The sequence below is a fragment of the Stegodyphus dumicola genome, chromosome 6, assembly GCF_044657685.1.
Source record: "Stegodyphus dumicola isolate Sdum_Otavi_A_Nest chromosome 6, ASM4465768v1".
NCBI lineage: Eukaryota > Metazoa > Arthropoda > Arachnida > Araneae > Eresidae > Stegodyphus > Stegodyphus dumicola.
Window position 1 is genome coordinate 227,122,725 of NC_140773.1, and position 27,549 is coordinate 227,150,273.

General features: G+C 30.3%; 1 protein-coding gene across 3 annotated transcripts in view; it reads left to right on the forward strand.

Moving 5' to 3' along the window:
* Positions 1-27,549, forward strand: part of Tmem214 (Transmembrane protein 214) — a 71,209-nt gene that overhangs the window by 33,650 nt on the left and 10,010 nt on the right. For all 3 annotated transcript variants that reach the window (XM_085819607.1, XM_035366842.2, XM_035366841.2), the window contains 6 exons: positions 4,206-4,307; positions 5,949-6,040; positions 9,562-9,724; positions 16,337-16,454; positions 21,560-21,656; positions 27,106-27,274. In XM_085819607.1, coding sequence (XP_085675733.1) covers positions 4,206-4,307; positions 5,949-6,040; positions 9,562-9,724; positions 16,337-16,454; positions 21,560-21,656; positions 27,106-27,274 — 741 coding nt within the window. The remainder of the gene's footprint in view (positions 1-4,205; positions 4,308-5,948; positions 6,041-9,561; positions 9,725-16,336; positions 16,455-21,559; positions 21,657-27,105; positions 27,275-27,549) is intronic.

Sequence of the window (27,549 nt, forward strand, 5' to 3'; positions counted from 1 at the left end):
AATAGGTTCTGAGTTTAAGGCTATACTGATGATAATTCTCTTACAGCACAGAAGTTTTTTATTCCTATCAGTGTGTGTTGTTTCAGTATTTAAAATGATGTTAAAGTTCTGTCTTCTGAATGGAGCATTTTGCATTTCTGCAAGATTTATATTATTCATTATAAGGGTTACTGCACTATTGCTTTGCTGCTATACATATCTTGTTTGAAATAAATACATTCTCGCTGAACAGTGGATAGGGCAGATTAATAATAAAATTATGTTCATTTGTTATATTTTCCAGAAGGCTAAAACTTCACATATTCTTTTAGCTAACTCTCCTCATTCTGTACTGAGGAACTTTTTGGTGTCAAAAATTTATCTGTACGCTGAACTGTAAACATATAGAATTCTGTATCGAAGATGAGTTGAGTGCTATTTGAAAAATACAGAATGGATGTAGTTAAACCTGTATCTTCTGGAAATGCAGTTATCCAAATCAGTAGTTGCTGTTGTTTTTTATTCCTATCAGAAAAATCGAGACTCGAAAGTTTCTACTCTTGGAAAAGCAATTGGATAAAATAAAGAGTTAAAAAAGGCTTTTGAGCATAAAGATGCTGAAGAAGCATTTCTGAAATTCCAAGGAATCCCATTCCAAGAATTCCTCAGAGAAGGCAAAATCTGTTATTTATCTGGACAAATGTTAGTTATAAATATGTGTTTTAAATGGAGGTGTGTAATTGGAAGTATGAATCTAAACCATGACTTTTGTAGCAAGTAATTTATTGTGTAAAATTAGTAATACATGATGAAACTGAAAGACAATGAAAAAGAAATTTAGTAATTGCATACAGTAATAATTGTAATTAATGCATAATTTTTTATTATTATTGTTTAGTGTTACTATTAACTTCTCTTGGGAGATGTGACAAATGCTAATCAGCCCTTTTTATAATTTGTCATTAATTTTTGGATTATTTTTAGATAATCTTTCACCTCCCTCCATTTGATCCCTCCCTCTATTCCAGATTGAGTATAGGAAATCAAACTTTGAATCCTATAAAGTTTGCTTATAGCAGAGTTTCATTGTATGTCTAAGAATAGAAGCTGTTCGTTTGTAAATGTTTATTAATAACCATCAGACATGGACTATTTTATTATTTCTGCTCTTTTCATTATTATTATTATGTTAATATAGTCTTAGTGAAATCAGCTTCCAATTAAAGTAAAAATATGTAAAAATGTTTGTATTGTTAGGTGTAAAATGTTACACAGGTTGTTTTAAAAGTATCATATTGCTAAAAATCTCTTGAACAGTAAATTGTAGATGCATGGTTCCAGTTTAAGAAAAGAGTCAAACAAAGCAGGCATTTCCAAAGTACAAAAATTTTGGTTTTGTCTTACCTTTTAGAAATGTAGTTAAAATTAAAATTTTTATACAGACACTCAATAGAAAAATTTCCCATTAGTAAAATCTAAACCTAACTAAATCTTCAGGAAATAGGTTTTTCATAATTAGCCTGGAAAAAATAGTGAAAATTATGCAAGACTGCAGTTTTAACTGGCGGCATAAAGATATTAATTTAGGAGTTGTATGAAAAGTATTTTTGATGAAATTTTTAAGTTTTAATATTTCTACAAATGGGAATTCAAAACTCATGGATTTATTTTTACAGCACAAAAGATATCTTATAGAAGAGCATTGAAATTATAGATTTTAGATATGGTATGAAGTTTGGTTTAAGTTTTCTTGCAAAATCTGCATTTGTCTTCTCATAACTCTTGCTCAAGAAGATAATGATTTTGTGATGTTTAGCTGTTTATTTTTAACTAATAGTTCATTTTAAGTTAGCACTTTCCTCTTACCCTCTTTTTTCCTCTTACCCTCTTTTTATCCATACTTTTCATGCTAGAATGTAAATGAGACAGCGAGCATTTATGCAGATTAAGGTAGAAAGAAGTGCTCTTTAAGCAGGAGTTTTTCGGAAGTTAATTTTTAAAGCCTGTCTGCCTATTCTAGGCCACGTTGTGCCGTCATTATTAGCAGCTTGATCAAGTGGCATTGAGTGCTTCTAGACATTTAGCTTTGCCTTGCCGGTTTTCTACAAATCAGAACCATTCCTGCGCATTATATTATCTTGTGAGCCATTAGGCTAATCTAGCATATTTTGAATCTGTTCATCATTGTGTATTTCTGTTAAGCGAAAAGTGCTTGGCTTGTGTAAACCCGAGTTGGGTAACTGTTACTTTTGTGTTTGAATAAAAAGGTCTTATACACCCTTCTTCTGACTTTTGTTTTGTTTTACAAAGCTAGAATATAATTCTTTAGTAATCTTTTTAGTCCATAGAATTAGACTTTATAATCTAATGAAGTTCTGGAAAATGTTAACTATAATGGATCTCATGTACGGAATAGCAAAAGTTTGTTTGCAAGTAAAACCAATAACGCTTGTTCAATTATGGGAAAAGGTTCTTCCTCATATAAAGGTCTATGATTTATCTAACGCAAGAAAGTCGAGGCAATAACTGAAGTCGTATGCCAAAAATTGAAAGTATAAAAATTTTCAGAAATGTCGATAGAGAAAACATCGAGGAATGTTTTTAGGGTGATTCGACAGAGCTGAACTTTCAGTGCTAGAGTGACATGGATATTGTTTCGAATGTCAAAAGAACAGAAGAGGCAGAGAGTGATACTGAAAATACAAGTGAGGAAGACACTTTACAATAGCACTACTTCTGAGACAACAATGATTTTTATTTTTCAAATTCTTTGACGAAAGGGGATTCGAATACAGCGACGAAATAGCACTTTGAAAAATACACCATGAAATTCGATAAATATTTAAACTCTTTCAAAAATAAAGTAAAATTACATTACAAAAATAAAAACCTCAATTGGGCATGAAAATTGATAGTTTTGGTTATTTATATTTTTCAATTGTCCGTGACATGCTTCCCTGCCATTAGCTCAGATAATCGAGAGTACATTGTATTATATTATTATTAATAAATGTAGTATATACTTATTTATAATATATATAAACTTTTCATTGTTTAAAAATTATGTTTTTTATATAAATATATAAAATAAATAATATCTTTTAAACTAAATCTAGATGAGAATATGTCTGATTTTTCCACTGACACAGATACATTTCTGAATCCAGTCCTAGTCTTGATTTAGTAATTAGATTTTTTTTTAGTCTCAAATTTAAAGCCTAACTGGAGCCTCTTATCCCGAAGAACTGTATAGAATTTCATAGAAATGTAGTTAAGTAGTTACTATTTGCGCAATATATTATAGAGTATTTTAAGGCAGATACTACATTTAATTTTTAGTACGAGTATGTTCTGTATATTATATTACTAAATGTTTTTAGAGGGAGGGCATTAAAAAGGTATCATTCTATGCTCGCTACGCTGCTGAGTTACATCATATCTGCATATTTAATTTTTGAAATTTGCTCTGTGAACCTTCATTACAATAAACAACAAGCCACCACTGCCTTCTTACACACAAGCAGATAAACATTAAAGAGATAAAACATTGGGATAACTGGGCTAATATGAGATGGTTCTTCCGAGACTCAGCTACATTCATGTTTAGGCATGTGGTAAATGTTAGTGATTTCTACTTGGATGATAGTACCCCTAAGTTACATTACATAATATTGATGATCTTATTCAAATCATCGGGATTTCTTCTTGAACTTGTTTTTGCACCATTAAAAGATTCTAGTGCCAACATTTCACCAAATAACATTAATTTTGCCATTCATATAGTGCATATAAAATATAACTAGGCAACTATTTACCATTCACTCAAAATCAAAAGTGGTTAACAGATATATAATGAAGTTAAAAATGAGTGAATGCATTAAGTTTCTACTTTATATATTTATGATAATTAAAATCTGTCATTACATCTTATTTGTTTTTTTTATTTTTGGTTCTTTTCTGCCTGCTAATAAAATTTTAATTTACAGTATTATTTTATTTAGCTTTAATGTCTGTTGTATTCTACAGACCCTTAATATCTATTGAATTCTTATAGTATTAAAAATGCTCGCTGTGAATTGCAAATTAATAATAGAAGTGAGGTTGAATATATCTATTTATACTGTAAAATTGTGTCAAATGTTCTGTTTATTAAGACATATTTGAATACTCTACAGTAGCTGTGTTTTTCCGATTTCTTCAATATTTACGTATATCTTTTTTCACAGCAATTGAGCTATGGACCTCAACCAGAAACAGTCTTGAGAAATTATTTTCCTTCATATCTTCATAGACTTAGACCACAATGTCCCCAGCCACTGAAACAGGAGGTAAAATCTTTTACATTAATTGAAGCACATTAGTTTTTATTATGTATTCTTTCCTCTAAATTTCTATATGTTTCTTGGGAACTGCTACACCATGTGATAAAGCACAAAACAGATCAAACCTTCATATGTATTAGTGTAAAATTTTAATTCTGCTTTCCATACATCCAGTATAAATGTATTACAACATTTAATGTAACTTAATTAATTAATTAAAAATATGTCATGTAAAATGTTGATAAAAAAGTTATTCCTATAACAAATTATGCTTTTTTTTTCCTAGTTTTCCAATTTAATATTTGAGGCATGAATGTTATCAGTATATAGTATCAGTATAAGTATATCATTCATTTTTTTATAATTTTTTAATGGTTTACTATGTTTATGTTTGTGTGTGTATATATATAATGAATTATATGATGCAGCACATAATTGTGCTGGTGCATAAGTGACGGAACTTGGTGCATTAAAGATGTTAGCAGATGTGCTGATTTATCATTTTTTTATTGTCAAGAAGCACATTCTTAACGTGAATCACACTCTCCAGTCTGTAGACCCATTTTTAATGACATTTCTGCTTTTCCTACATCATTATAACAATTAACTTTAGTGGAATAAAGAAAGTGCAGTACTTAAGAGCAAACAGGTTGGGACAGAGGTGAGAGAGAGAATGTAATATGTGTAGGATGAAATCCCCATTCAAATGATTTAGTTTGGGCTTAGCTATTTTTTTAGTTTATGTAGCTTTATTTTGATTGGTTAATATTAAGTTTTGATTTATAAATTTCAAAATATTTTTGGCTGAAGTATTAGGTAAGTATCTGCTTCGTTAGCATTATGTAAGAATTATACAGCAGCAATTAATTTTGAAATAAGGCAGAAGTTTGTTATAATCCATTACTATTTTTAGGATAGTAAAGGGAAATACATTAATTAAAAAGGAGAGTTACGGCCCTAGCGCAAATTAAAATTTTTTATTTATGTGTTTTTATCTTACATATATGTACACTATTAGAGGATGGATATCTTATTACAAAAAAGCACTTATTTGCCTTAAGATAAATGCTTGCATGATAAAATTTCTGGGACAAAATTGTATATCTTGTATGTAATGTCATATTAACATTGCATACAAGAAAAATCATCATAATCTCATGGAACCTGCCAAGATAGCCACAAAAAGTAGAATCTGTAAAAAATGTCAGTGTATGTAAAAATACAGGCCTTGATTTTTGAAAAATAGCAAAGTTATGTATAATTTATTTATTCAAAATGTTTTATTTTTAAGTTTCTAAAAGTACAGTAGAAGACCAGAAATCCACAATGTTTGGGACCAGAGGTTGTGCAAATTTCAGGGCAGAAAAGATAAATCGTAATATTTAAACTAAAAGTGCAGAATAAATAAGGGCATTAAGAACATATACAACAAAGACATATGAAAATATGTCTTTATTGCTTATGTTCAGGGACATTTATAAAGCATATTTTTTTAACATGTTTTAAACATTTTTCTGATAGAGGCTTGTTTATAGATTTTGACTATTTGTTTTATTTTCAAGCAATTTAGAAATTGAAGTTTGATTTATCATGTATTTCCTTTCATCTTAGAGAACTAATTTTAAACTTTTTGTTTCTATTCTGTAGATATTATCTAGCCTTGTTGACTGCCTAGAAAAGGATCCTCTGAGTTACAGCATTTGGAGGCAACTTTATACAAAGCATTTTGTTCAGTCCAAGTGAGCCAATAAGTTTCCCTCCCCCATCCTAAAAAAAGTGGAAAGAAAGAGTGTATTGTTCATTTCAGATTTTAACTAATAGTTTTGCAGAAATTAAATTGCATGTAATTTAAGAAAAAAAATGAAATTCATGCAAATTAAATTTTGAATTACATTCAGTATTTAATTACCATATTTAATCATGTTATATTTTCTCTTTTTACTTCCTTGTATGAAGTAAAGGAAGTATTATAATCACAAAAATTCCACCCAAAATGAATTATAAAACTGATTTAAAATGAATTCTAAAGAGAATTTTTCGTGGTGTCTGTGTGTACATATGTATCTGTCATAATTCAAAAACGAGTAGCCTCAGAATGTTGAAATTTTGTATATAGTGCTGCTAAAATATGTAGTTGGGCAGCTCCCTTTTTGGTTGCAATCGGCTGCCCCAAAAGTATATAAATATATACGTACTTTATTACTCGGCTCAGTGAGCTCAGATTTTTATTTGTCAGTAAATTGCACATTTTTTACTTTAAAAATTATTGAATTATGTTTTTCTTATCTTCCAGTTAAGGTTTTTATGCCTTAGTTATCTGCATGCAGTAGTTGTAGAATTATCAACAATTTAAAAGTTGTTTAAGTGCAGCTAAGCCTAATTTTTCTTACCATAGCAGCCATATTTGTTAATATTTGAAACTTAGCAGAATACTGAATTAAGTCTTTCTGCACCTTCAGTGTCTTTTTGCTGCGTGGGACCAAAAGGAAACTTTTAGTTTTGTGCACCGAAAAATCTGCCTTCTTACTCGCTGCCCAAATTGCTTGTTTTTGCATAGAAACTGTAATTTTAATTGTAAAAATTGTTTTTTTAATTGTTTTAACTGTATTTGGTGTTTTATGTTTTTATATATTGTTGCCTTGCTGTGAAGTGAGAACTGAATTAACTCAATAAGAAATATATCTCTAATGAAATTCGAGGAAATAAATTTAAATCAAATGCAGCAAAAAATGCATATAATTTAATATTGCATACAAGGAAGTCTTGTGGTGTACACGTCAGACTTTTCATACTAATTTTACCACTTGAAAATCAGGAGGGCGAAAATATGCAGTGTATACTATATCTGAAGAGACTGCTTAAATGATAAACATAACACATTAAAAGTACACATTAAGATACACTAAAATTATTATATTATGTTTTTGAAAGAACTTATCAATTTCAATAATATTTCTTTTGCTTACAAAATAATTTTCTATTTGTAAATACATTTTTTTCTATTTGTAAATACAATCTATTTTACATTGTTTACTTTAAATCCTATGCTGAAAAAAACTAGGGAAAATATTACGAGGAAGAGTAGTATGGTAGTAAATGTGGTATTTAATATGGTTATTTAGTTTAGCAAATGAAAAGTTGCAATACATGATTCTTATTATATCATGAGCTGTATTTATTATTATTATGAGTATTTCCTACATCTCCCAAAAAAGGAGGAAAACATGTTTAAAAAGTATTGAATAATAATTTTAGCGATAGGAAATTTTTTCCTGTAATATGTTCTTGAGTTGCAATTTTGAAATTGATTTAGCAGTTATGGAAAGAAACTATCATCAATGTATACAGAGGTTGTTTACACATTTCTGTAACGATTTTGATTCTGTCCATGAATCTAAATATAAATTTTAAAATACAAATATGACTGGCATCAAATTGGAATAAGGTTTTAATTATGGCTTGCAACATTAAAAATATTCTTTTTTTTTTTTTTTTTTTTTTTTTTATGTTGCTGAAAAATAAACAATGGATCAAAGGCTACATTTTTTCACTGTTCAAAGAGAAGTTCTCTTATTTAGTTATTAAAAAAAGATGTGAAAAGCATGGTTTTGATATTTCTTTTTAGAAAAATAAGTGATATAATTAATAGGAAAGGAAAGAAACGTCAAATTTAACATCTGACTGGGAAAAAGGCAAAAAATGCATACCCAACAAAGGTAAGTACAGCTCTTATTAAATCTAAAGTCACTTCTCATGTTTTAAAAGGAAAATCCAGCCCCCACCCTCAAAGAGCTGTTGCAAAATCTTTAAATATCTCTGTAGGAACTGTGAACAAAATTATAAAATCTGATTTAAAGCTAATCAAAACAAAGCAAAAAAAAAAAAAAAAAAAAAAAATATGTTCATCCCCTAATGCTGAAACAATGTTTCTCAGCATAAGACTGTGTGCTATGAAAATTATTTGGCAGGTGAAAAATAGAAATGTATGGTTACAGTAGATGAATGAGGCTTGTGTGTACTTCTCTGATTGCAATAAGAAAAGATCAGTTTACTACCAAAAAAGATTTAATATGTTGGTTCCGAAAAAACAAGGAGAGTTTTTCTAAAGGTTTTATGGTTATTACTGGATTCTCCTATAAATAATGTCAAAATTAATTTGGATTACTACTAGAAATATGTTGCAATGCCTATTTTAAAAGATGAAATTCCATCTCTTTATCCGAACAATCTTCATCGTAATAAATTCCATCAGGATAAGGCTCCAAGCTATACCTCTAAATCTACTGCTCTATTTTTTGAAAAAATGAGAAATGAAATTGGAATTGAAGCTATTGAAGATTGTGAAGGAGGAATGGAATAAAATCAACCTTGATGTTTAAAGAAAATGACTTTTATCTTGGAAATCAAGATATAATAGTTCAACAAAAGGGGTATCAGACTGAGCATATTAGAAAATGAAATTCTAAGGTTTGTTTTTATATAAATCTTTGCAAAACGTTACAAAAATGTGTGTACACTCTCTGTATATTGTAATGTTTTTTCAATATGCTGTACATTAAAAATGTTTATATTCATATTTTTATAATATGTGGAGTTTTTATGTGGTATATGCAATTAACTGTTAATAACTATGAAATTTTTTAGCATTAGTACTCTGTTCTATGTGCAATCCAAAGAACAGAAAAAGTTAGTTCTTCCTATAGGTAGTTCCTATATAATACAAATCCATTATTTTCTCAGAAAAATTACCTGCAAAGATCATGAGATGCGAAGTTCTCTCAAAGGATATGTTTTTTCTCTAACCCTGTGACTAGTCAATGGGATATCCTTTGTAATGTTTTTAAGAAAGTACACATACATACATCTTGAAATATGTCTGAGGAAGTAATGCATTAAAAGTACATAAATCTAAGTATAAATTACCAGGGGCATTTTGATATTAAAATCAAGAAAATACTTCTTTCTTATGGCAGTTTTGGGAAAATTGGAGTTTGTTACAAAAACCTGGACCAGTTGATGATAGTTCAAAGCCTTATCTTAAATTGTGTTTGTATGAGTTTAGGTATTAAGTTTTCAAATAATAATTGTAATTAATCATTTTTAAAGTATTTAAGTTCATTTGTGCATTTTCATAAAAGTATTCTGTTTTTGTGAAAGAATACTTATTTGTTAAATCATTTTAAAATTTAATATTTGTTAAATTAATGTTGTAGTTTCTTATTATAGATAACTTCTTGCATGTGTTTGTTATATATTTCAGATTGCTTATATCGCATTTAAATGAGGAATGGGAAAAGCTGCCTTCTAAAGTTTTGTCAAAGTCTCTGCTTGATACATTATCAGTTTTTCAAGTTACAAATGAAGAATTTGTAGCTAGTGGCAAAAAAGATTCAGATGTAGAAGAATGTATTTTAATTAATAAAGTATGTTCTAACTCAGTTTATTTTAATGTTTAATTTAGCATGTTTGTAAATGTTTTAATTATTTTTTTATGGTTAAAGCTTATCAAGACTTTTTTTTTTTTCTTATTTTTAGTCATTAATTGTAAGATTCATTAGATTTTTGTAGCCGTGAGAATGTTGCTTCTTTGAACTTTATATAAAATATAGTGAACAAATTCAAATAGATGTTTGATATATACTAAGGTATCAAAATTAAAAATGAAGATTTGATTTTATAGGCTTTATGTATCTGGTTGAAATGAAAGTTTTCTACCAAAAAATGTTCTTAATCAAGATAGAGAAAAAAACATAAAAAAGCAGGCAGTATCACCACCCAAATCTATGATTTTCATGATGATGAAATCTATGATTTGGTAGTTTTTCAAATTCTTCGGCCTAGAAACTACTTGGTGGCCATGAGTCCAAAAGCAGATCATCCTCATTTCAGATGTTCTTTGCAGAATGGCAGATAGCTCCAGATGTAGCTGCTGGTGTGAAAAAAGGTAGAAGTTTGAAAGAATGATGTCTGTGCTATATGGTGGGTGAGGCAAAAGATCCCATTCGAGTCCACACATAGTCCAGCACAATGCAGACACATGTGGTCTTGCGTTATCTTAATGGGAACACTAAATTTTTGTTCAGAACTCAGTTCAACATTTTTCCTTAATAGCAGCATTAACACGGACTGGCATCTCACTGTACGTTTTACTGTCAATGGTACCTTTTTCCAGATACTCCTTGTGGGTAATACTAGGGCAATCCCACCAGATACAAAGCACAATCTATTTGTTAGCCAAATTGCACTTTGTGATGCTGCTAATGGGCTCACCGTGTGCAGACCAACCCCCTTTTTGGCTTGTGTTGTTGAAATAAATGCACTTTTTCATCACAAGTAATGAGCCACTCTAGAATTTTGTCCTTGTGTTGATATTTGAGCATATAGATTAATGGACATGACACTAATGTTTAACTCCTTAGCAAGCTCTCGAGACACGTGATTTGGTCACATTCTGTAGCTGACCTTTTTGCAACAGAACTGGAAGTAATTGATGGTTGTAATCTGGTAACCTGATAGTTCCATTTCATACACCTTAATGATAACGATATTTTTTTACAAATTTCACAACACGGTTTTCTGAAGCAAGTCTTACTTTCAAATGCCAAAAATCGTTTGACAAAATATGATTAAACACACCAGCGTGAATTGTTTGCGCAGACAATACGTGCGGTGGTGGGACACTTCCGTTAAAACCCAATAATTTGTATTCTCAATGTATATTATAAGCTAATTTGTTTCTGTTGGTTTTAATTTTTAACTTCAATGGGAAACAAACTTTTCATATTGAAATATAACTACAGCAATGTTGTTGTGTACATAATTGTTTGATTGCGTTATAAAAAATAACAAGTGAATTATTTTTCTGATTTAAGAAAATCTTAGTTTTCTTTAATTCTGAATTATTATTTTAATGCTTTAATTTTGAGAAAAAACAGATGCTTCTAAGAATATTATTTATTTTCCTTCTATTGTGATGAGAATTCGGGAAGGGAGGCGATTTTGCTAAGTCATGATTTTCACAGGTTCTTTTCATCATTTAGAATGTTCTAGAAAAAATTTCTTTTGTGCAATTGACCTTTTGGACAGGATGTATGTGATGGAAAGGTCAGAGGTTGCCACTTCACCTTCGCTGTAAGCCATCTTGTTTGGTGATCGGGGTGTCCAGTCGTTGGTTAAGTGAAGAGGGGCGCACATATGTGATTACCCTAGTTCTGCCATTCAGGGGAAGAAACGCAAATTTAGTCCCAAATAGGGGGCGATAAATGAATGGATTATGGGAGCCCGTTTTTGTGAAGGAGACGAAGAAAATTTGAGTTTGAATCACTTTTTGACTGACGCTCATATTCTAAACTTGTGGGTGTTGTGAAGCGAGAAAAGAAAGACAGATGTAATTCGCAGTTTAGCCGTGCTTCTGGTGGGGAGCGGCAAATATGCTCCCCGGCCACGTGTTTCACAAAAATGTGAGATTGATAGCTAAGCAAAAACTTCTGAAAATGAGGGATTTGAATTGTGAACTGTCGTCTTGTATTTTTCCATTTGGATCTGGTTGAATTGGACTTTTGTTGCTTGCAGTCAACTGTAAAAAAAAAAAAAAAGGAGAGCAGGGATCTGCTGTATGCTCTCTCCAGCTTTTGTGAATTGAATTTCAATAACTGATTGAACTGTGTGCAGATCGTGGGCCAAGCCGGCTGCCTAGCTGCTGCAGATATTCTTACTGGAATGGACCAGGACTGCTTCTTATGGCACTCCATTCTATTGGCTCACCTTGCTTTCAAATCTTCCGATTTTCCTTGGATGGTGTAGATGACTTTCCCTGAATGTGATACCATTTATTGCCGTACCGTTCAAGTCCCTGTGGTGTGGATTTGCCTGGTGTTGTAATGATAGAATTAAGATAAAGTTCTCCTCCACTTCAAGATGCCTACTTAAAGATAAGTTTTTTCTGGGTTTTCATTTGTTCTTATGAACTTTAAAGAAATTCCAGAACTTACTTTAGGACTTTATACTTCATATTGAATCTCTAAATTAATTCTAAATGGCTGATAATTGTCTCCCTTTCCCTGACTTTCTTTTTACAGAGACTAAAATGGAAAATCTTAATAAGTTAATTGTGGTATAAAAATATAGTTTGTTTTTGTGAAATTACCTTTAGTATAGATGTTGAATTTCAGAGATGTACCTGAAGAAAGTAATGTGTTTTTGACCATCCTCGGATTTACTGCAGTAGTTCTGGTTAAAGTTAAATTAAATGGGCCATAAAGTGAATAATGAGACTAATTTCATTAAGTTAATTGAAAAGAAAATGAAATTTGTAAATCCTTAATTTAAATGTATAAATGATATAAATTGATTAGTTCACATGTGTTACTGAAATAAGGAATAGAATATTTGATTACCTAGGATGTGAATTTTAATTAAAAAATGTTGAGGAATCTGAATAAACTTGTATTTTAATCGGGAAACCTATTATTATTGTTTTCTTTATATCTATTTATGTGTTTCCTTTATATTTTGTATTTACCTCTTGTTTATCCGATCCTCTCACGGTACGGTCATCGATGTTTGTATAACACAATGCAAATTATTACTACTTGTACGATCACTAAAAATGTTGAAATTAACTGGCCTTAAGAGTTTACTTTCAGTTTGGTACAGTCAAAAGTCGTTAATTCGGAATGATCTATATTCCGGACCTCAAAGCTACAAACTTTCTGCGCATGCTTCAACGCATAATGCGTTCACGCATGCGCATAGGCGTTTACGTATGCGCGTAATATTTTTATGCATGCGCATTTAATCGGTATAAGCTAAGCTAAAATTATCTATTTCAGTTAATGTTGAAGATTGCGTTGTTCCTTAATCTTTGAATTGGATCCGACTTATTATTTTTTGCAGACTGTTACAGCAATTTTATAAAAGTAAGCTTGAACTTTCGATTATGTCAAATAGAATTTCCGATGCTGAAGCTACCAAAGGATCTACAAAGTGAATGTATGTTTCGATGTCCATCAAACAAAAAATGGAATTGCTGCAAAAAATGGATAAAGGCATATCCTTTGTTTCTCTAACCATTCCGAAATCTGTTTATCAATTTCACGCTGCTCTGCGGGGGGGGGGGGGGGACGTCGCGGCACGCAATGAACTGGAAGTTGTTCTGTCAGCACTATCCTTATCTTCAGGGCAGATGTTTTTATTTTATTCAGCTTATAATTCCTTGCTAAATGTAGTATTTCATCTCGATATATTCCGTCTTTGATAATATTTAAATCAAATTCCTTGTCATTATAAATATCACAAGTACACATCAAATAGTTTTCTGGTTGCAATTTTCTAGTTTCGACTATGCGTAATGTATGCTTTACACATGCGCGCGTTGAAAGAAATGGTTAATAAAGTAAACAAATAAATATTAAGCCTTTTTTTTTTTTTTTTTTTTTTTTTTTTTTTTTTTTTTTGTAAATTTTGATACCCTTTAGATCATAATTGCTCTTTATTTCATAATTTACGGTTTCATATTTTTAATTTTATAATTTCTGCATGCCATCTTACCAGATTTAAACTGATGATCTATAATCCGGAAAAATCGATAATCCGGAATCGAAAAAATCGAAGTCCTGACGAGTCCAGATTAAAGACTTTTGACTGTATTTAGTTAGTTATGGTTTCACCTGTCTGTTTCTGTATCGGTATTTATACCTTCAGATACCGATATGGAAACAAAACACTGTTAGATTCATATAAGTATGTGGCAAAACAGCAGCATATATTTGCTTGAGTATATCATCCATTATTGTTGGGTGAATATTGCATTCGATTTAACATTGCATAGAAGGATGACATTCTGTGGGATACCGGTACCAGTGATAATGTTACTGGTAGTGTAGGCAACTACTCTAATAGTAGAGTGACTGTGAATAAGAAATGCTAAAATACAGAAACATGTATTTTGACTGATAATAAAACTTTTATCTGAGTATGTGTTAAGTACTGTTTTCATTTTAATTACATTCACATCTCGAAAATGAAACAAATATTGTGGATGGTAGACAAGCTTTCCATGGCTTATTCTAGAGACTTTTGTTTTTTAAATAAGAGGTAAAAATTAAGGGTGCAGCTTATACATGCATGAATAGGGTATTTGATTCGTAAAGCTATTTGGTCATCTGGACAGTTTTATAGTTTTTTTACAATAAATGCAAATTCGATGGTTCAAAATAAAAAAAAAATTTCATTGAATCATACAAGCACCTCTTTATTCTGTGACCTTTTTGCCATCTCTCATGCAGCCAGAAAATTCCCTTTTTAAAAATGTCATTAGGTTTTTTTCATAAAAAAGTTATCAAGGCATTTGACAATCTCCAAAGAAATGTACTGCAGGCTGTTTAGAGAATTTTGAAGTGATCTGAAAGGATAAAAAGCCGAGAAGACAAAGTCTGGTGTAAATGGTAGGTAACACAATATATATCAGCCCCCTACTGAATGAGTTTCATCTGACCTTCATCAAAATGTGGGGCCTAGCATTGTCATGATGGAAGACAACACCTTGAAGATTAGTCATTTCTGGCCACTTTGCTTCGATTTCGGCATTTAACTTTGCCTTTTTGGGAACAGTATTTTTGCAAACTTATTGTCTGATTTGGTGACAACAGTTCATAAAGTACAGTTCCTTTGTAGTTCTACCATATGCAAAGCATTATTTTTTGGGAATGCAGCCCCCACCTTCTCAACATTACTAAAGAACATTTTTTTTTTTCCCTTTTCTTGTAATATTATTATATAGTATTCACTTCTCATTTCCAGTAATGAGATGTTTCAAAGAAGAAGGTTCTTCTATATTTCTTTTTCAGAAAGGGATCATGTGCCAAAACTCTAGAAAGCATATTATGCTCTGTTAAAGTATGGGGTACCCACATGTCGTAGTAGCTTATGTACCTAATCTTCTTCAAATGATAATTTGCTCTTCTTATTGTAATATTTATTCTGTCTGATAGTTCCTGAACTACATAACTTGGATTTTCAGCTTATTAGATCCTTTGTTAGCAGAGAATGTTTTTTCAGAGCAGGCATTATCTTCCAAGCTGAAATTTCTACACTTGAGCATCTCAAACAATTATCAAACTTTGTCATCAGGAAAAGCACTTTATCCATGTATAGCAAAAAATTTACAAGCAATCTGACTAGCATTTTTTTTTTTTTTTTTTTTTTTTTTTCCTTTTTAAAAAATAAAAGAGCATAGTATGATGAAAATGATTTTGGAATCGCCAATCATAGCGCTGCATTGAAACAAAATGTATTCTGTGGCACATACTAGAATTATGCAGCATAAACAGAAAAGACAGCGTTTAAACATCCACTTCAATCTATGTTACTTCATGGCATGAGTAACAAAAAAAATTAGAAGAAAATGCAGTTTGATTTGAGAAACAGAACTTTTTGGATGATCCATTAGACTGCGTCAACAGTATAATAAATAATGCACCACGAAAAAATAAGAATTTATCTTTTTTAAACTTTTTATAAAAGGATTCAAAAAGCACTCTGCACTATTTATTTTTTAATGAAAGCCATTTACTTTACAATTTATATTTATAGTGAACTTAGTGTGGGGGGAAAGAGGTTGTAAAAAACTTTAATTTAAACTTATCCATAATTATGTTCTTTTCCTATTACATTTATAAGTTAATAACAATAATAAAATATAGTTCTTCACCCCTACTGTTTTTTACAATACCCATAGATTCCCATAGCCTTTCTAGACAGATGTGTATTATGCATTTTAAATAATTAAAATGCACAATTGTACAGGTGTGTATTTTAAATAATTAAAATACACACCTGTAGTAAACCTGTTCGTTTTCCAAAAAAAATGAAATTCTAGCCTTATTTCAAACTGTGAATTGTGTTTTGTTCCCTATTGTTTTAAAGCAGTGCTAAATTTATATTTATTTTTATGGAATGAATTTTTAAAGAAGTAGTTTTCTTTGTGTACATAAACATGTTTGCTTTTTGAAAATGATAAATATTTTTCATTATAGGAACTGCTTACGAAGCTGAATTCTCGAGTATTTTCATGGTTTCGTGTTGTCTTGCTGTTCATCTTTATGTTCTCGTTATTACTTATATATGATATTATGATTCACGATTCTTTCATAGGTATGTAATTCAGTTCTTTTTTTATCTCCATTTTTTAAATTTCACAAAGATAAATTTAATAAATTATGGATCAAGTAAAAAAAAGAAAGGTGTCTGCTATGAACATAGTCAGCTAAGGATCTTATTCTGATACTGCTGAGTCTGTCAACAAAATCATTTTTAATAAATGAAATCTACTACAGTACAAAGTCCGTAATCCCGACATCCATTATCCGGAACTCAAAGCCACAAACTTACGCATGCGTGTTTGATGCGAGCGTCAGCTATGCATGTGCGTAAAGTTAGTAAAGCATTTACACATGCGTGCTTCCGATAGTGAAGAAAGTGACAGAGAGGTTATTGAAAACGAAAACATTTCGATTGACAAGTTAGTCGGTATTCTCGACACAGCAATTACAGAATTTGAACAGTGGAACTTTGTAACTGAACAAGAAATTATGTCTGTTTATAGAAGAGAGAATTAAAGAGAAAGTATTAGCACAAAAAACGAAGCAACTTAAACAACTTACATTGAAAGAAATGTTTAATAAAGTAAACAAATAAATAAAGCTTTTTTTTTTTTTTTTGTAAATTTTGATACTCTTTAGATCATAATTGCTCTTAATTTCATAAATTGCTGTTTCATATTTTTAATTGTACAATTTCTGCATGCCATCTTACCAGATTTAAATTGATGATTTATAATCCGGAATCGCCAAAGTCCCGACGAGTGCGGATTACGGACTTTGTACTGTAGCTGCTTGATTACAAAGTTCATAGAACCATGTGTAAGAAACAACATAAGATGAATTAATTTTTTTCACAATAATTCTTCTGTATGAAAGTGCATTTTCCTCAGCATTTTCTGTAGAGTACTTTATTCATAGAGAAAAAAATTTTATCATGCTCAAATTCAGTAATCAATACTATTCATGGTATCATCATATGCAAAGCATATCTTGTAAAGGTCTTGCTTTAGATTTTCAAACATACAAGCAGAGGAGAAAGAAAAAAAAATCACCCATATCAAAATCCAGAAAATAGGAATGTGAAGTAATATTTGAAATCCAACAGCAAATGTAACAGCATTTTCCTTAGGAGAGCTATGTGAGTTTCCTTAAACAGCTGTTTTCCTTATTTATTCTTAATTTCTTTGCACAACATTGTGTGATACTTCTATGATTGTTTTCACAGTGCTGAAGGCAATCAATCATTAATTGGTGTTTCAGAAGTATTGGCCGTAACTTTGTTTTTACTTACAGGAAAAGAGGCATGTTTTCAGATCATGCTGTATAATGTAGATACTGTCAGGATCAGAGTAGAGTACTTATATTTCGTGCATGGTCACATATCTATATTAAAACTCCTCTGAACTCTGCTGAAATATCGTCAAAATTGTTCTGAAATTCTGAAAAAAAGATAAATTTTCTGTTCTTCTGTTTATCCTCATACAATCAACATGTTCCTCTGTCTGTGGGTCCCCACTGGGCTGAGACTTTTCTCTTCTTGAGATGTTTTCTTTAAATGAATTTTGTGTTACCAAATTAAATATCTAAATTCTTTTTTTATATGCCTAATAGTCATTCATCTATCTGACATGATGACTGGTTCCACTCAGGACAGCGTTTTCTTTGTGATTGGTGTAGATATAACACTAGAGTGCAAATCATAAGACATTCTGCCTCTGCAAAATTCTAATGCCTCTTTAGCAAGCAAAGAATATTCTGTGACACTCTCTGCTAATGTCTTGCACACATCTTTACAAAGCTATTGTTAGCATGTGCTTCAAACATTAACAGTTATTGCAACTTCAGTTTTTCTTTGGTTGAGCTGACATGATTCAAAATTTTCATATTTTAAAAATAAATAAATATTAAGCAAAAATTTCAAATTTCTTATTTTATTCTTTCATATCTCCTGGTTCATATTAGGGATTCCACATATGTGTGCCTCTCTGTCTGTTTATAAGTGTGCAACCAGAAATGAATACATTTTCTAAGCTCAAAAAGGAATTATGTTTCAAATTGATCAAGAAATTTTCTACAATGCTCAGTTCTTGAAAATTTTCAGCCTTATGTCCCATTTCCATCATGACAAGCCTTCCCCAAAAATTTCTTTATAATACTACCCCAAACTTTTGTTGTAACTGTCATCACATCCATTATTTTTAATGAAATTTAAATATTAAAAAGATGTTAAGCACTGTTCTTCTTCCCAAATTGAACATACAATTCGATGCTTTTTTTTTCTTTCATTCATTTAATTATGATATTTTCCTGCCATATTTGTCTTAAAATATTGATGCGAAATATAACATTATGAAATCTTTTAAAAAAAATTAAAAATTCTGTTTCTTGACATTTGAGAGGAAGTACATATGAACTATGCTCATAATGTTTGCACATGTCATGTTTTGACTTAAAATTTTTGTGTGAAAGTTCAATATTCGATTTGAAGAATTCAATCATTATAGGCATCCTGTTTTCTTTTGATATGTAATGGAAATTTTCAAATAGATGTGCCTAGTGTTGCATGTTTTTGGGATAGAAATTTAGTAATCATTCCAAAAGTTCAAATTCTAGTAAATTTTTATTCTTAGTATTTCTTCTGGAGTTTCATATTATAACAACAGTTTTTGTGCTTGCACAGACTGTTCATATGATTTTAGTAAATAGCAGAAAATATGATTTAACTAATGCATTGATAATATATACTTTGATAAATTATTTTATTTGTTTATGATAGTTCAAATAGTATCTCATAAAAAATTCTTTGATAGTATGGTAAGAATTGAATAAATTATTTTCACTAAGTAAAGAAGTATTTCTTTTCAAATTAATTCTTCAAGGATTAATTTTCTTTTATGAACTGAAGTCCTATTGTAGTTTTCAGCATGTGTATCTAATCACAAGTATTTAGTTCGTAATATGTGAACCAATTAGTAATCATGAAGATTTAGAAAATGTTAAATTATTATATAATCAAATAAATTACTGATTAGGTAGTTAAATTTAATTTATCCGTAGTTCAAAGGGACAAATTGCTCAGAAGGACTATTAATTTCGATTTGGCATTTTGCGTTGATTCACTACAAGCGTTGTTTCACTTTTCAAATTTCTGCCACCAAATATTATTGCCCTGTATTATATTTAAAGAAATTAAATAATGAAGAATCTGCATAAATGTATGTATATTTCTCACATACCTTGTGATAAAACAATGGTACCTAGAGCTATAATAACGTAATCCTCCTGTGAATATGGGCATCTGGAAGACAAATTTGGAATTTGTTTTATTATGGATTTCATATTTTGTAAAACTTTAACTAATTTTTGATTAACAAACCCAAGGATTTCAAAGCGAGCAATGGCAACATTGTATAGAAAAAACATTTTTATCTCCAGTGCACGAGACTGTGTATCGGAAATTCTAAAGATATGCTCATTTTAAAATTATTTTGCGATATTGCTCTTAAGTGCGAAGACCATGATATTTAATTAATAAATGTAACGCACAAAATGTTAAAAAAAAAGTACCCCTTCGAACGTAATTTAAAATCTGAAACCTTTCAGATTTTTTTGTTATTAAAATGTTAAATTATTGATAAAATTAAAGAAATTTCACAAGTTATTGATTAATAAACATGTATGATGGGTCAAAACATTTTTGATGTTTCTTTGTTTTAAAGCAGCACCGATAAGCCATCATGGACATTTGAAATTTACATGCTAACGATTAAGTTTGTCAGTTTTAGTGGTTAAGGCTGATGGCCATTATAAAAAAAAGAATTTTTTTTTTTTTCATGTGTGTATATTCTGTATAACTCAGTCGCTTTTGCAAAGGAGTTAGACTGAAGTTCAGCATTCATTGATGTTTTAGTTAAGGAAAAATTATTTTCACCCAAACTAGTTTTATTTTATCTTTAAAAAAAAAAAAAAAAAAAAAAAAAAAAACTTAAAAGATTACTTTCTTGTTTACTTACCAGATAGTACAGTCAAAAGTCGTTAATCCGGACTCATCGGGACTTCGGCGATTCCGGATTATAGATCATCAGTTTAAATCTGGTAAAATGGCATGCAGAAATTATAAAATTAAAAATATGAAACCGTAATTTACGAAATAAAGAACAATTATGATCTAAGGGGTATCAAAATTTACAAAAAAAAAGCTTAATATTTATTTGTTTACTTTATTAAACATTTCTTTCAGTGTAAGTTGTTTAAGTTCTTTTGTTTTTTATGTGATAATACATTCTCTTTAATTCCATAAACAGACATAATTTCTTGTTCAGTTACAAAGTTCTGCTGTTCAAGTCCTATAATTGCTGTGTCGAGAATACCAACTAATTTGTCAATCGAAATTTTTTCGTTTTCAATAACCTCTGTCACTTTCTTCGCTATCGGAAGCGAATTATAATGACGAGGCATTTGATTTAAATCATATCAAAGACGGAGTACATCGAGAGGAAATACCACATTTAGTAAGCAGTTATAAGCCAAATAAAATAAAAACATCTGCCCTTAAGATAAGGATAGTGCTGACAGATCAACTTCCAATTCATTGCGCTCCGCAGCATTAAAGATAAACAAAGTTTAGATAAACAAAGGATATGCCTTTATCCACTTTTTGTTTAATAGACTCCGAAAGATACTTTTGCTTTGTATATCCTTTACATATTAGTAAATATATATCGGAAATTCTTTTTGAAATAATCGAAAGTTCAAGCTTACTTTTATAAAATTGCTCTAACAGTCTGCAAAAAGTAATAAACCGGATCCAATTCGAAGATTAAGGAACAACGCAATCTGCAACATTAACTGAAATAGATAATTAGATAATTTGAGCTTAGCTTATCCCGTCCGTTATACATTAAACGTGCATTCGTAAACGTATTTTGCGCACGCGCACACGCAAATTCGCAGCCGTAAAGGTCTTACGCGCATGCATCAACACGACGCATCCGTAGAAAGTGTGTAGCTTTGAGGTCCGGATTATGGGTGTCCGAATTAATGACTTTTGACTGTATTTACTTGTTTAAGCTGTATATAATAAACCTTTTTCTCATTGATATTATGGCTTTATACTAAATATTTGCATGTATTCATATATTTATATATATTTATTAGATTCTTATACTGGAAAATTAATGAAAGATTCAGGGCTGCTAGTAATTTGTACACAAGCAGGAGAAAAACTTGGCTATTATTATGGCAGAGCATATAAGTAAGAAAAATCACTTATTCTATTTACAAATTTTTATAACTAGAATTAGAAATCTAAATAAAATTTATTGAAAGATAGTATGCTATGTGGGAAAAAATATTTCACACACATTTATTTATATTTTAGTCAGATATGGAAAGTTCTCGCTTTCTTTTTTATATTTATCAAGTTTTGCTACATTTTCTAAAAGTTCATATTTAGTATATTAGTAGTAATATCTTCTAGAATAATGTTACTGTGTAAGTTTATGTTTAGTATGTTGTACATGTATAACTTTGTTTTTCTTATGCAGTATAATATCTGTTCTTGAGTGTCATAAAGCTATTGTGCTTCTAGGTTTAGTTTTCCTTACATTTATATAAAAAAACCATTTAAGGCATAATTAAATTTGCTAGACATAGACCTGCAAGCTTTCTCTAAATTAAAAAGACATTAAACATTTTTCTGAGATATTTAAACCTTTTATTAGGGACTTCCTAGGAAGCACTAAATTAAAAAAAAAAAAAAAAAAAAAAAAAATCTTGTATAAGTTAATTTGTGTAGACATACCTTACAAACCACAACAACTGAGAATACGTTGCCACATTATTTGATTTCGTAGGTTGAAATTAAGAAAGTCAATTTTATTTCATCACAACTTGATCGTTGTTATCAATGGCATGTTATTGGTTCTTCTATAAACAGTACTATTAGACAATGAATGTGCTGCAAGATTTTGTTCCCCATTTCCTTATACAATTTTCACCACTTTGAAAGCTCACCCAATTCAGTCAAAGTTTCCCATTCTCATGTGGTTCCCTCCTCCTTCCTGCTGTGCTGTATCTTCTTCTATGAGGTCCTCCTTCCTCTTCTTCTATGTGCTCCTCCTTCCTGCTGTGCGCACTGGTTGCGCGTCTGAAACCACCAATTTTCGAATTTTTTTCTCCTCTTCTTTCTGAAATTTTTGAGTGAAAATCAATTGATTATTGATCTTTTACCTCTAAATAACATAAAATGACTGCAGAATCATACATGTTTTAGGTCTTAGTACTAAATTACTAACTATTAATACTAAATTAGATCAGATGCCTTTTAAAATTTATTTTCAATGAAACAAAATAACTTCCTTTTATTAACATAAACAACTTTAAATTTAAAACTTTATTCATCGCACATTATGATTTCTATCTTAAACAATAAAAAATAGCAATAATTAAACTGCATATATAAAGAAAACCCTCTATATGTATGACATTTGCTTTGTGGTTTCAGGACGCGACCACTGCACCACTAGAGCATTGTGTCACAGTGCTCTAGAGGCTTAGTGGTCGCGCCTTGAAACCACTGCTCTTCACAATGCCGTTTGCTTGCTTCTCAAATAGGAATGTTTATTTTTACCGGGATATAGTTTTGAAACCACAGAGTTATTTTATTACTAAACAATACATGCACATGCCCAGTAAAAAGGTCTTTCATTTCCAGAGATTTTTCTCTGACCTCAAGACACTTGCTCCCCAAGCTAGTATTGTGATTTTATAAATTATTTCATGTGGTTTAAATTTAATGTAAATATTCTTTGCTATAATTAAAAATAGAAATCACGTAAAGTTTTATTTAGATTTAAAATATTTTCTGAATATTTTGGGACTACATACGAATAGAAAAAGTATGAATGGGAAACGAATGATCCGTACCAAAGCCAAAAAGACTAAGCCCCCCCCATTAACATAAAAACCCACAAATTTCATGTGCCAGATGAAAAACTAAAAAACGCTGAACATATAACAGTGAAATTTAAATCCAGGCAGTGTACATTTTGTAGTACAAAGAAGAAACCTCATAGAAGAAGATACATGTGCAAAACGTGCAATGTGGGTCTATGCATGTACCAAAATGACAAAACATGCTTTGAACAGTGTCACACAAAAAAATTTTTCTTTGAAATTAAAAAAAAAAAAAAAAAATGAGTCTTTTTTTATCCTTATTTTACTGAGTTTTTTATCCATTTAGCCAAACGTCCTTATTATGTAGGTACTTATATTTTCACTGCTATAGGAAAATTAGATAAATGTTTATTTTTTAATTTTTCTGAAAATAACTTTTTAAAATAATGTAAAAAAATTATATATAATGCAATTCTTACATACATTTTTAAAAAATTCGTAAATTTCGTCATTTATTCGAAACACGCATGGAGAAAGGTAAGTTTTTTTTTTCCTACTACCTCAGTAAGTTTCAAAGTTCTAGATGCGCAGTGGTTTCACAGTGCGACCGCCACCCACAGAACAATGGGCAAGAGTAGTTTTTTTTAATTCATATATTATTTGTCTCTAGGATCATAATATTCAATTTCTAGAGTTTTTAGTTAAAAAAATTATAAAAATACCGCACGTGTCAAAGGGTTAAATGCTAAAACAGAGAAATCATCAATAATCTCCTGATTCAGTTTTTACCTGTATTGAGTCCAGGTTTATCTTATTATAATACATTAGAATTACCATGATATTCCAAAACCCTTATGTTCTGTTAATTTGAGGGATAATATGGTGTGGTAGGATTCAGTCAGTTTGCTATACTTTAACAGAACTACAGTGTGATAAATTTAAAAAAAAAAATTATCTTTCATGTAATTAGCAAAGCATTTTCTGTTAGGTTATTCATTCCAATTTTGGTTTCAGTACTGTATACATGTAATAAAATTGAAAGAAGCGTTTTGCAATAACATATCATGGTAGATAGATGCATAAACCAAAAACTTGCACACATGGTCGAATTCAGTTGTTTCTTTTTTATTCATGGTTGGCATACCTTTTTATTTAATCTAACACAAATCAAATCAATGCTATAGCACTTTGTTCTTGAAGAACATTTTACATCAGATACACTTGAAAAATATGTCTTTTGAAGGCAGCAACATATTGCTAGAGCAGGGTGGAAGAGAGCAAGTTGTTCAGCAAAGACCTTTTATACCAAGGCATGATTATTTTAAACAGAGAACATTTTAGATCACATTGCAAGAATGTTTACATGAAGTAAATTAAATTTCAGACCCATAACAGATTAATATTTAGATGATGGATTGATTTAATGGCATTCCAGGAATAATTGTGCAACAGAGATCAGATGACAGATCACTTTTCAGAATTAGAGGAAGTAAAGATTATATTAGAAAAGTTATTGTTTTGCTATTTTTAGAATAAAGAGGGGAGCATGCTGAAATTTAAAAGAGGAAGGAAAGGGCTGTTGTTTATTTATTATTAGAAAGGTAGATATTTTATATTTTACATGCATATAGGTAGCCTGCACCTGTTATTTTGAAAAACCATTTACTTGAAGCTATAAGGAAAAAAAGACCATATTTGCTCAAGAAATGGTTTTGCTTCAGGATAATGCCTGGCTGCATGTTTCTAAAATGACATTGGCAACATTATCTAAAATCAGTCTGTCAGTGCTGCAGTACTTTGCATTTGACCTGAATTAGTGAGATTTGTGACATGGTATTTTTGAGTATTCTGAATATTGAAAAGGTATTTATGAAAAGAATGTCATAAAACAGTCTGCTTCACGTTTCTAAACTGTCTATAGAACATTGTGAAACATGAAGTTCAGTTTGAAGAATTCGAATTTGAAAAATTAAAAAATGCAAAGCTCATAGAAATATCTGATTCTGTATTCTTAAGAAAATCTGTTCTAACACTTTTCATTCCACTTTTGTGATATGTCATTAATGACAGTAGATATGAATCTATTTTGCATATATGAATAATGTTTTTCTTCTTGCTTATGGTGAAAAATCACAGACTGAAGAATGATTGCAGCATTAAGTAGAATAATGAGTCTCGCCATACTGCTGTAAGAGAGGGGATTGTATTAAAGTCAATATGACTGCAGTTTGAGCCTTCCATTTAAGGCTGAAAAATCACCTTTTCATTTATTATATCACTCATATTATCCTGATTTGTTATAATTAATGATACCATATTGTAATTTATGAACATCCTATGTAACCAGGAATTTATTACCTGTATACTGTCATCTGCATCAAAAATAAAATTCAATCTATTAGTTTGAAGTCACTTGTGAAAATTCTTCATAACTAATAAATTGTCGACACTCTGTAATAGTTGGATACTCGTTCTAATAGCAAGATATCATTTTCAAAATGTTGTTGGGAAATTCCTTATATTTTTTAATTAAATTTGACTGATATTATACCAGTATGATTTGTTTTCATTGAATAAAGCTTCAGGTTTTTGTTTATATATTTAGCTTGACACTTTTTTGTTTGAGTACTACTATATTGCCATCAATTATAAATTAACTGAAGATCTAAAATTGTAAACTGGAATCTGGAGCATTGTATTTTAAAAGCTTATATTTGTGTATATTTAAAATGGAAAAATTTAAATCAAAGTATATATTATATACCTTGGTTTAATTTTTTTTATTTGCAAATGATTAAAATAATAGCCAATAAATTCTAATTCAGAACTCAAATAACAAAAATCAGCGTTATACCTACAAAATTTTCACAGAACTAGTTTCGATGGTTTTACCGAACCATCATCTTCAGCTGCAAAACCGCAAATGAACAAGATAGGAAATAATGTTTAGATAAGATAAGAAAGCCTGGACAAGAATAAGCAAGTGGCGCCATCTGTTGGCGAAACCAGAACTAAAACATAATTTCTCTAAAAGCCGAAGGCAAATTTGGATTGGAATTAGGATCGTTAACTAGAACAGAAAGATTTTTATGAATGTGAAATGCCTCTAGAAAATCCAGTTCTCCAATGGAAGATGTTTTTTGAATAATTTTGACAGCAGAAAAATTGAAAGTGTGATTTTCGGACCAACAATGTTGAGCAACAGAAGACCTCTGTGTTTCCTTTTTTCTAACATATGCCTCATGTTCTTTGACGCGAAATTTTAAGGCTTTCTTAGTTTGGCCAATGTAAATTAAACCACACTGGCAAGGAATCCTATAAATACCCCAGGAATTCATATCCGGAATGGGGTCCTTGAGTATAGAAGTTGGAAAATTTTATTGATGGGAGAAAAAACAACCAGAAAGTTAAATTTCTGCAAAATATGTGCAACTTTATAGCTAATTGATGGAAAGAAGGGAATGACAACAGAATTTTTATAATCTCCTAAAATAAGAGTGTGGCTTTTAGTGTGTTGAGATGAGAATTTTTTAACTGCTTGATTAATAATGTTGTGTCTTAGCCAATAAATTGTTTTCAGGCATTGATGATGGTAGTAGCAACTTCTAAAAAGACTTTGAAAGTGATTTTTTGCATGTACATATTTGTTTAGTGTAAAAAGGAAACAATTATAATATACTCCATTTAATTTTTTTTTTTTTTTTTTTTTTTTTTTTTTTTTTTTTTTTTTTTTGATTCTGGAATCTTTTGCTTTTATATACTGAAATTAAGAATGTGAACAAAGTAGTTTTTAATATTTTTTGCAGGTTGCTGCAAATGTACTTGCCTGGATTTACTGCATGGACACAAAAAACTTTTGGTCCATATTTTGAATTGTTTTGGATAAAATTTTCAACAGGAATGGTCTACTTGTGGAAGAGCACACTTGTTATCAGAAAGTGGTGTAACCAGAATATACCTTTTCTTTTGGATGTGGTAATGAAACTTTTTTATATATAGATTTTGATAGTAACTACTTTCCTGTCCTTCCTAATTTCAGCTTACAATTTCCTACCAGAATGTGTTTTTAGAATCACGTTTAATGCAAATTAATAAGAGTGAGATTTAAGTTGAAGTTCAACTGACTTCGAAAGAGAGCCTCAGAGTTTCTGACTAGTGCGCGTTTGCCTCTCTCTAAGTTGTTACTACGCTTGGTCGTGTTACAGGCCCTTAATAGCTAGCTTATTCGATATTTAGTGGCCAACTACTTA